At 34.4% G+C, this 11,909-nt stretch overlaps 2 protein-coding genes across 2 annotated transcripts; one reads left to right on the top strand and one right to left on the bottom strand.

Moving 5' to 3' along the window:
* Positions 1 to 1,419: 1,419 nt before the first annotated feature.
* Positions 1,420 to 4,273, bottom strand: LOC110697443 (glycine-rich RNA-binding protein 3, mitochondrial-like). The gene is made up of 2 exons (XM_021874811.1): positions 4,107 to 4,273; positions 1,420 to 1,833 (listed from the first exon to the last, which is right to left on the bottom strand). The coding sequence occupies exons 1-2, from the start codon at positions 4,135 to 4,137 to the stop codon at positions 1,460 to 1,462; spliced, it is 405 nt and encodes a 134-aa protein (XP_021730503.1). The 5' UTR covers positions 4,138 to 4,273; the 3' UTR covers positions 1,420 to 1,459.
* Positions 4,274 to 8,495: 4,222 nt separating this feature from the next.
* LOC110697448 (peroxidase 57-like) lies at positions 8,496 to 10,292 on the top strand. Its single transcript, XM_021874816.1, has 4 exons — positions 8,496 to 8,979; positions 9,077 to 9,256; positions 9,398 to 9,563; positions 9,731 to 10,292. Exons 1-4 carry the CDS (start codon positions 8,737 to 8,739, stop codon positions 10,138 to 10,140), a joined length of 999 nt encoding a protein of 332 aa, XP_021730508.1. The 5' UTR covers positions 8,496 to 8,736; the 3' UTR covers positions 10,141 to 10,292.
* Positions 10,293 to 11,909: the final 1,617 nt, after the last annotated feature.

The raw sequence follows: 11,909 nt of genomic DNA on the forward strand, positions 1-11,909 counted from the left end.
GCCGAATAACCCCTGATCGATTGAGTAACCCTTGACCAACCAAGTAACTGCTGACCAAGTAATCTCGACCACATGGTGTGATCGGCCACAGACGAAACTTTGTAAAATAAAATATTATCTATTTATATTACGAATTTTATCTAAATATGAGAAAAAAAGTTAATAATTCATTTTATAATAAAAAAATTCAAGTAGTAAGCAAGCGAATATCACAAAGTTTATTAGATAAATATATATTTAGTAAAATATTTTATTTGAAACATACAAATAAACCGTACATTACACCGAATTCATCTAGTTTATATGCATTTAGGAGTAACCCCTCTCATTTTATGTTAGATTTTCGAGAATACTTTAGGAAAATAGTACATAGTAATTTTTTTGCATAGATTTTGTCACTTTTTCTATCAATATTAATTTATACTCATATTTAATGTTCCTTTATCTATCTAGTACTTGTAGTACAATATTTATTTGGAACAAGCTAACCATGAATTTTTTAATGAAACAATAGATTTTCTATGTAATATACTACGGAGTACCTGTAAAATGTATAGTTGTACTCTGTATACTCAGGATATTAAGTCACATGTTTATATCATTGATTTATATTGTAATTTGGGATGCCTACAATTGTTGCATACACAATACACTTATTGTTTCAAACAATTCTCGTACGTGTTTTTGCTTTTATGAAAGCAATCTAAACAAGAACCTCAAACGCCCTTTAATCATCCACTTTCGAAGAAAATGACAACAATAGATCTAATAGGTTACGTATAGGAGTGAATTGTCTATTAAGTGGAAAATCAGACGAAAATCTTGAAATTATGTTAATAAGAAATTAACAAACTTATCTATTGCCGGAATGACGGTAGTGTTTTTGTGTCATCTGTCTATATGGGTATTCCGTTTTCAATCTTCTCAATTCCAGAAATGTTAAACTCATGAGTCATGAGTCTCATGACCAAGATACCTTCATGCAACATTCGTGTGGCTACGTGTTTACCATATAGGCATATCGCAAATATTTAAATAGTATACTACATATTAAAAATGAATAGAAAATTGGTGTATTATAGAGCTAATGCCACGTATCAACCAATAAATTTGAATGACATACAAATGATACACAAACTGTGCAAAAGAAGATTTAATTTGAATTCGCACCTGAGTAAATTTTAGAAGTTAAAGATTTAATTTGGATTCACACCTGAGTAAAATTTAAAAGTTAAAGGCCTATTAAATATATTTTGTATAAGTAGTCGAGACTAGAGAGTAGACCAAGACAAACGTAACAGACACTCCTCAAGCAAGTGGCGATATCTTCTCATGGAAACGTACTTGTAGTCCGGTAGAGTAATGGATCGGAAGCCTAGCAAGGATTGTAGCATTGTTAAGAGTATCCGTAATCCCAAAAACTAAGAAGTCTCACTCTGATATTCATCTACTAGTAAGCTTAAAATCGAATAAGAAAGATTCCAAGACCTAATAATGATGAAGGAAGAGTTAACCCAAGCTGTGCAGGGGCACAATTCGAGCCTTTCTGCTGGTGGTGACCCCTGTTTCTAGCAGCAACAGCTGCTGCCCCAGCAGCTCCATAGAATGGAAGCTTCCCTCCTCTTCCATGGCCTTCATCACCGCCAACTCCTCCTTCACCACCATGACTTGCACTGCCAACACCATGGCCTCCACTACTATGACCCCCACCACCTCCATGACCGCCACCTCCATGACCACCACCTCCACCTCTCTTGCTAATTGCGGTTATATGCATTCGACTGTCTTCTGACAACACCTCAGTTTCCTTCATGTTATTATGGTCTTGCAAAGCTGCGTGACAAAAATGTAGTTTAAACAAGCACATCACAACGAACAAAATCAATAAATTTGGTAATTTAATTTCTGCACCCAAGAATGAATTTCAATTTATTCTGTTACAAAATCCTTAACACATCCATTCAAAAGTTGATTAAAATGACCCAGTAGCATCTCCTAGAAATCACTTAAAAACATAATGGCCTTACGAAAGAGAGCAATAGGGCATCCAAAGAAGCTCTCTTATGCACTCTTCCCTCAGAGAAGTTTTGCTTTTTCCACTGAGATGAGAAAAGAATATACAAGAGAGTGGTAATAGATACTTTCATCAACACAAAATACCACTCTGAGCCTCGGACAAACAGAACATTTGCTACTTTATCTACTTTTTTAGTACAAGAAGATAGATTTTTATGAAATTTGATGCTGGAGGGAAGCACATATAAAGTGTTAAAGTACTTTTTACAATCTTGTGGTGTCTGCCTCGTACAAAATTAATCGTGATTTGTAACACTAACACAATGTTCTACTGAAAAATTGAATTGGGATTTCAGCTAATCAAACTATTCCAGTTGGGGGGAATGGGGGACATTGTCAAAGAAAATGAATTATTGTGGTCCATAACATATGGTGCCCACGTTCCAACCATATGTGGTAGGTTATGTTCATCGCCTCGTAAGTTTTCAATGACATGACCTTTCTTGTCATCACCTGCAATCAAAGTTTCATCAGTTTGTTTGGTATCTAGGGCTTTCTTGCCCAGTTTCAACTACGAGTTTTACACTGTCAGACAGAAGTGCAGCCCTCAAATCTTCTAACAGGGGAATACGTAGTCAATATATCTAATTAGATCAAAATATTCATCAGTGGAATCTATCCACTACTCCACTAGCCCAATACAATAACAGCTTTACTTCTAAGGATTATCGATATATATGTATTTCAATTCGATCAAAAGGTCAAGAACACATTATTAACCTCGTTCCCCAATCTCTTGGATTCGACCAAAAAATAATCCAAGAACACTCTATTATATGTTTTAATACACAATCAAGCATATTAAACACTTACTCAAAAGAGTCAAAACTCATGGCTTGATAAAAGATATCGTTGTTCATTTGTGTTACCCACATTAAAAGCTAAGCTTTATGAATAGATATGAAGGTACACTCCACAGCTCTTACAGTCTACAACACTACTCTACATCAAAAATCTTCATTGTACAACCGGTTGCACTTTACACAAGGTACAACCAAAGGTCCAAACTCCAAATCCATTATTTGACTCATGTGCTCACAAGTTACAAGCACATGGGCAAAGAAATAACCTTGATACCATGCACAAAGTACAACCAGTAGTACATAGAAAAATTGCGCTCTACAACCCACCTACATTTTCAATGTCGCATAATTTTTCACTAGCCAACAACCACCTCTAAGTGACTACACTGATTAGAATCCCATGTTTTAGTCAAATCATACATAGTGACCAAAATAAACAAATTTAGAACACCCACCATCATTTTCAATGTCACATTATTTTCACTAGCCAACAACCACCTCTAAACGACTAAACTAATTAGAATCCCATGTTTGAATCAAAGCTACATTTAGTGACCAAAATAAACAACTTACCCCTTTTTTGGGTAGGGCAAGAGGGTGGTTGAAATCAAATTTGGAACACAAAACACTGGCATTTTTTTAAATTGCTTTTGATTGACAACAACTTTAAAAACAATAATTTGTCATTAAATCGAACAAAATTAAACTTCATTGAAAAATCCAATAAGACAATTCCAATCAAATTTCATTTTATGCTCGTCAAAAATTGATTGATTTAGACATGATTAATGCAACTTCGTGCATCTTTGTCAAACAATACAACTCCACATATTTCCACTTCCTACGAAATTCTACTTCACATATCTTTGTCGTAACAACTCCAAAATTTTCCACTTACTCAAAATTTCATGTACATTTTTATATGAACCACTTAATATAAAGGCACTCTAATAATTTAATCAAGAAGCCATGAATATAATCATATCTACTTATAAGGCCAACAAACACAACTCCTACAATCTTTTTAGCATCAACTAAAATAATAATATCACACATCTTTGTACTACATTGAACATATCACATTATTGAAAATTCTACTTAAAAATTTTGCAGCTAATATCATAATTAATGGCAGTTAATCAATATCATAATTAATTAAAAACAAATTGCAAAATAAGAAAGTAAAACAACAAAATTAGTATAAAAACAATGGCAGTAAAATCTTACCTAGATTAGAAGAATTAGAAGCGAGTAGCATGAGATGAATTTACAGAAAAAACCACCCAGAAAACCCAAAATTATTTCATTTTTTTCGCAGTTTTCTCTCTCCTCAAGAGTGAAGACACGGGATTCTGAACTTCATTCGAACAATTTATTTTTTCCTTTTATAAAAGTTCTTTTGTTTTGGACAGGTGGTGCAGTGTTATGGAAGCAGGGGAGAAAAAGAAGTTTGCTTTAATAAATAGAAATGGAAGAATTTTAGGGAATATAGAGAAATAAGTTTGGAATTGTCCTTTTTTGTTTGTTAACGTTTTTTTGGGTTTTGGGTTTTGGTTTTTGGGTTTTGGGTTTATCCACTTTAAAGGATGAGCTTAACATACAACTTTAGTTGTTAGGCCCGTATACCGTGTGTTCACATTTGATACTCTTTTCGTTTCAATTTACTTGTCCATGGATTAACTATTTGTATAGGTTTTTGTTGAAATGTAAATGTGGAGAGAAAAAGAAGAAATATAAGTATATGAGAAAAATAAGATTTTTTTTAAAGAAAACGAGACAAGCCAATTCGTTAATAAAAAGTCATACGACATTTACAAATGAAATCTAAATTAACAAATACATAAATTAGTTTAGAGAGAGTTATTATCTTTAACAAATTCCATAGTTTATGTCTATTAAAAAAATAAAAAAATTTACATAGCACTTCCTCCGTTTTCTTCTACTTGCAACATAACCTTAAGACACGCGGTTTTAGGAGTTGATTAGTAAAGGTAAACGAACGACATTTTCAAAATAATTTTAACACTATAGAGAAGGGTTAGGTATCATGTGTAAAAATTATCTTAATTAATTTAACGTTTACATTATATAATCTCGACATTAAAGTGCGTGCCATAAGACTGTGTTGCAGATATATAAAAATAAAGGAAGTACAATGCTAAAATAATTTGGTTTTGGGCATGATTATTTAGGCTATTTTAAGCTTAGGCATGAAAATTTTGAATAAAAATGTTCTGCCCAAATAGTTTGGCTTAATCCAACCCAATTTTCTTTTAGCTAGAATTTAAGCCCAAACTGCTAGCTCTTGATCAAGGCAAAACCTTGGCCCAAAGATGGCTGGTTCCGCGAATCCACGATTGAGGATGTTAGTTATGGAAGTTGGAACAGTCAACTGTGGCATATTGGCATGAATCACTTCAAAATAACGCATGCATTTAGTAGTCCAGCATCATTAATAAATTAATACGAAGTACTATAATTCTCCCTCAATTTTTAAAGAAAAAATGGAAACTAATAATCCCACCTTTTGGTGGTCTTCTCTAAATAATCTCACCTTTAATTAATCTCAAAATAATCCCACCTTTAAACTTCATCCGCTCAAAATGGTCCTTGATTGATTGTTAACCGGTTTGATAGGTTAACTTAACACTTGTCACAATTCTATTGGTTTAGCATTTTTAATATTAATTCTAATTATTAGAAAAGCTTTCTCTCTCATACCTCCCCCATCCTATTACCCCTGCTTACTCAAAACCACCGTCCACAGCGTCTACGCTCCCTCCGCCGTCCTTTCTCTCACCTCTCCTTCACCACTTTCGTCGTCATTAACAAACACCCCTGCACCACCAGCCTGCCTGTATCAGTGGGACAGGTTTAGAGTGACTTGGGTGAGGTTTTTATGTTGTGGGCTTTTAGTGTGAGGTAGATTTTGGTGGTGGAGGGAGGGTTGGATTTTGGGTGTTGGGGTGGGTTTTCGGGTTGGGTACGGTCTGGTTTCGGGGTGTTGGGATTCAGTGGGGTAGGTACCGTAGGACTTTGTGTGGTCCAGGTGGTGGGTTCAAGTGGTAGGAACAATCCGGTTTGGGGTTTTCAGTTTGGGTTAAGAACTTGTGAGATTCCCAAGTGGGTTTGATAGCTGGCAAGTGGCGAAGAAGGAGGTGGCTTTGCTGGTGGTGGTTGCCTGGTTGGTGAGCCCTTGAAGTCTTGGTATTGTTGGTGATGGTGGTAGTGGTAAATCTGGTAATGGTGGTAGAAGGCCCTTATTAAAAATATAAAAAATAAATTAAAAAACAAAGAAGAAGATGATTTTAACCTGTTTAATAAGTAACCGGTAAAAAGGACTATTTTAAGAAGATAAGGTGTAAAGGTGGGATTATTTTGAGATTAATTGAAGGTGAGACTATTTAGAGAAGACCACCAAAAGGTGGGATTATTAATTTCCATTTTTAATACTTGTTTTACTTTTTATTTCCGGCCATTCTTAAATACTTGCTCCATTTCCTTATTTGAAAAGCTTTTATAATATTTAATTGGAAAAATTCATGGCAATAATCCGACCTTTTGATTATTATTTAATAATCCGACCTTTGGGGTCTTTAATTTTTATTGGTCCCATTTGACCAGAAACCGGTTGAAGAGGTAATTTTTTTTTTCGGTTTAAAATACACGTGTCATTACATAATTGGTAAAAAAAAAAAAAAAAAAAATTAAAAAAACCTCAAATAATTCAGCCACCAGCTCACCACCATCCCCACCACCACCCAACATATTTTTTTTTTTTTGATTTTTTCTTTTCTCTCTCCTTTCCCCATACAACACCATTGCTCCACCCATCCCCACCACCACTGCACTACTGGTAGGGGGGGGAGGGCTGAGTGCCTGAGTGGGAATTTGTGGGTAGGGGTTGGGGGTTCGCAGAACCACTGGTAGGGAAGGCGGGTGGAGTGGGTGTCGCTGAAGATGAGGCTAGGTGGGGGTGACTGGGTCGCTGGATATAGTACGGTCGCCGGTAGGGGATAAGTTGGGGTTTCGCGGGGCAAGGGGTTGGGGGCTGGGCGTGGGATCTCGCGGGCAGGGGTGAGGGTTTGGACGCCAGTTAGGGTCGGGTCCTGGCAACGGTTGGTGGTTGTTTGTGGCTGGTTGGGTTAGCAGGGTAGGTAGCGTGGGTGGTGCCATGGTGGGTTGGGGGCTGGTTGGGGTGGGATTGGTGGTGATCAAGGGTTTGGTTTTTTTTTTTTTTTTGATTTTTTTTACCAATCACAGGCCGCCACGTGTTATGTAACCTGTTTAAAAATTAAAGACCCCCAAAGGTCGGATTATTAAATAATAATCGAAAGGTCGGATTATTAAAAAAGAATGGGTTAAAGGTCGGATTATTGCCATGATTTTTTCCTATTTAATTCAGTTTTCTTAACTAGTGAATCCAACATAAATCATATTTTATTAATTTCATATTCTCTCTCCTCCAATTCTTTCAACTACTTTTGCTTTTTTATAAATTTTTATTCTTCCACCTACCCCAGTACCTCCATATTTTATTACTTTCTCCAACTTTTTTCTAGAACTCCACGTATGGAGAAATGGAGCAAGTATTTAAAAACGAAGGGAGTATAAGTGAAAGCAGGAAAGAACATACGTAGTACTGTATATAATTTTCAAATTTTTTTTTCATAAAGGCCCTCTTAACGTTGGTTGACACTATCAAACTTGAAACCACAAGCAACCTAATTGAGAATCAGTTAGAGCACACGCCTATGCACTTAAATTGAGCATCAAGGCGGAGAAGTCAGAGGTAAGATATTTTTTTTAATAAGAGTTAAGAGATTAATATAATAACTTAAACAGCCTTGTCATTCTGTAAGACCATTTTTAAGAGATTAATATAATAACTTAAACAGCCTTGTCATTCTGTAAGACCATTTTTAAGAGATTAATATAATAACTTAAACAGCCTTGTCATTCTGTAAGACCATTTCATATTTACTTTGTCACTTGCCAAAAACTAAGATAAAAATATTAACTTTGTCGTAGTTATCAGTCTGCGTACATTTTGCGACCTTTTGGCTATTTTGTACGTAAATTGTTGAATTTTACTTTATAGATACGTACATATTCTCTAAATAAAAAGAGTAAACCATTTACCTTTTAGCACAATCAAACAACGCAACATAGAATCATTGGATAGTGAAGAGAAATAAAGATATTTAAACTCAAAATTTTAAAGATAGTCCTTATTAAATGGTATTATAGATTATTTTTTAAAAGCCAAGAAACCATATCTTATACTATACAAGTCTTCTATATTATTTTTCAATTTGTCAAATTATATTTAATGAGAAAGGGTATTAGTCAATGTTATCAATACCTCCCCAAGTGGCCAAATTGAGCCCTTTTACTAGGAATTAAAGTAAGGACGATGTCATCCAAGTTAAAGGTTTGATAAATTCTTGTATCAATAAATGTATTATGAAGAGCTGAGTATTTAATTGTTTTATATACTAACAAACATATACTTTAATTTTGTTAAGTTTTATTAACAACTAGCCTTAATTTATTTTTTATCATTTGAATTTGACATTCCAATTGAACGAGTCGGCTGAATTGTGTTCAATCGATCATATCTTATAGAGCTTACAAAAACTGGTTGAAGAACGCGATAATTTCTTACAACAATTTGTACAATTGTACTGTAAGAACAATTCGTTCATCCAAAAAAAACAACTGATTGCCTTGTACTTTCCTTATAAGTACGCACCTACACTTCTAGTATGTCATAGTAACAAAACAACAACATACACTTTACTAAGTAGTATTCGTACTTAAATTTTATTGATTACATACTCTTAACTAAGAAAACATGGCTAGAACTAGGGCTATTAGGACGAGTTCATCATCTAACGCGGCACTGGCCGTTGCACTTCTCTTGATGACTCTTGTAGGTCAATCTTATGGTCAGTTGCAGCTTGGATTCTACATAGGAAAATGTGGGAAGAACAACGTCGAAAAAGTTATTTTCGACATTGTTAAGCAAGCTTTCGATAGAGACAACAGAGTTGTAGCTTCTCTTCTCCGATTGCAATTCCATGACTGCTTTGTTAGGGTAATTTCTAAACTTCTTTGTGTAAATTTTTAGTTTGTATAAAGTTTATACCTTATTAGTTACGTACTAATATATATCAACTTATTGATCATTTTAGGGATGTGACGCATCTGTCTTGTTGGATGGAAGAGGCTCAGAAAAGGTTGCATCTGGAAATATTGGTGTTGGACCTTATGATCTTATCGATGCTTGCAAGGACAGTTTGGAGCAAATATGTCCAGGAGTCGTTTCTTGTGCAGACATCATCGTCATAGCAACTAGAGTTGCAGTTTTCTTGGTATGTTACATGAATAATTAACTAGAAATTTTACTACTAATTCAATATTGAGGCGTACAAACTAGCTAGCAAGCATGACAAAGTACGTAGTACTTCGTGTAATATTATAACTTACACAAAATACGGATATAATTTGTTTAGGCTGGAGGAAGATGGTATCGCGTTGAAGTTGGAAGAAGGGATGGTGTCATTTCACTTGCTAGTGAAGCGGAAGCAAACCTTCCTGCATCAACAATCTCCGTTCCAAACGCCATTGATGTATTTAGAAGAAGAGGCTTGAACACTCAAGATTTTGTACTTCTCTTAGGTATGATATCAAATCCGGTATTAAACTAGTATAGAGTTTAAGTATATCAATTTATCGACTTACATGTTACATATAGGGTGCCTACTATAAAAATTTTTGGTAGCTAGTCATCCTTAAAATGATTTTTTGAGTTTAACTTAGCTTGTTCAATCCATTGTACCTTATAGGTGGAGGACACACTGTTGGACGAATTCATTGCTCATTTGTGATGGAACGTCTCTACAATTTCCAACGATCAAGGGGCTCAGACCCAACCATGAATCCAACCACTTTCTCATCTCTAAGTACAACATGCCCTAGAAGTGGATCAAACAACTTCGTTTTCGCAGACCAAACCCGAGGAAGTGAGTTTAAAGTAGACAAGGCTTTCTACCAAGCAATTAGGCAAGGCAAGGGTATACTACCAATTGATCAAGAAATTGCACGCCACCCACGAACCGCCGGTATTGTAAGAAGGCTGTCTATGACCGGGGACTTCACCTTTGAATTCCCTCGTGCAATGGTTAAGCTTGGTAGGGTTGGTGTTCTAACTGGTAAACAAGGCCAAATTAGAAGCAACTGCCGCCGTTTTAATTAATTAACTAATTAATTAATTAATTTATATACACATCCATTTCATTTTTTTGATCGTTACTATATGTAATTAAGAACAATGACCAAATGTTGTTGAGTTGTTTTTACCATTAGCTTTAATAATAATAATATTGCTTTGGAGCAATTGTGTGTTTATTTTAGACTGTTGATTGAAGTTTGACTTACAAATTATATATTGAAAGAGTTTATAATAAAAGTTCTATTTTGTATAGGGAAATTCCTAAAATATGTACTCATACACAAATATATAATTTCGGTCAAATGAGAAGTTCCTTAAAATGAGAAGGATTTTATGTGCATAATTTTTGTATTGAATGTGCATATTTTTAAGGTAAGATGAAGGACCCTACTGAACTGACATTTCTCACAAGTTTAGCCAGCCCAGCTCTGCAGGTCATCGCTTGAGAGTAGAGGGGGGAGGTAAGGGAAACCTCCTACTCCCAAGCATTTGTATAGTTGGTGCCCCACTAACTCCATCAAGCATGCTTGGTTATATCAACGACATGCTTAGCTTGTAAATATGTGTAAACTTCCCATTCAATTTTTTTATACAACATTTGGTTTATAAAATACATCATTTAGTTTTAAAAGTGCATCATACTCTAAATGTTCAAACTTTATATTTGCCCTTAATAAAATTTAATGAATTTCCCAACATATTTTTAGATATTTAGGGAAATTATATACCAAATTGATTTTATTTTTAAAGGTAAGGTGAAGGATCCTACTGAATCGGCATATCTCACAGCTTAAGCTAGTTCAGCCGCGCAGGTCAATGCTTGAGAGCAGAGGGGGAGGTAAAAGAATCCCCCTATTCCCAAGCAAATATATAGTTGGTGCGGTTTGAACTTGTGAACTCAAAGTCACAAAGTAAATTCCCCATCAACTCCACCGAGCTTTGCTTGTTATACTAAATTGAAATTGATATGTACCCAGCCAGTTGCCCTCATTTGTGTATTTGTGCGTACTCTTGTTATCTTTGTACAGGTGTACGACCTTTCCCAATCAATGATTTGCCTGTTTTGGGAAGGTACTATTTTCTTTTTCATTTTTTTTTATATCAAGGAGGCAAATGAATAATTTATAACGAGCTTTATTATGTTGAACACCTTATTCCTTAATAATTAATTAAATCCTTGAACATTGTAACCTTGAAATTTTGTACATTATTCATACACACTGCTCTAATTGTAATTTTTGAATGATACGTGTCGTGAAAAAAATCCATTTGATAATTTGTTTAACTCATCTCGATATATACTTTTATAATATTAATTTTTTATAATTTTTACTAATGTATAAAGTATAATTGAAGTCTTCTTCTTCTTTTTTTTTTTTTTAATTCTTTTTTTCTATATCATAATTAAAGATGTATGTTACTGATACATATAAATAAAATGTACAGTGGCAATTAAACATGTACGATTATTATGTAAATGGAGTAATAATAATCAGGAGAGTACTCTGCAATGTAAATTGTAAATTCACAGTACATTAGAATGAATTTGACAAGTCTCTACATATATATCGTACACATGCCTTAAAAATTTCAGTCAAGTATATAGATCTGTTATTATTCACTTATCAAGAGGTGATTTTGAGAATATTAAGTAATTCATTAATCGAACCGAATAATTCATTTACATGAATTTTGGTAGAAATCACATTAAATAAAAGTCCTTCGTCATATTCGTTTGTCCCCCAACTTGGAGTGCATATATTATATTCGTAGTTGGGAGCAAATTAATCAGA

This window comes from Chenopodium quinoa, unplaced genomic scaffold (assembly GCF_001683475.1).
Source record: "Chenopodium quinoa cultivar QQ74 unplaced genomic scaffold, ASM168347v1, whole genome shotgun sequence".
Lineage (NCBI taxonomy): Eukaryota > Viridiplantae > Streptophyta > Magnoliopsida > Caryophyllales > Amaranthaceae > Chenopodium > Chenopodium quinoa.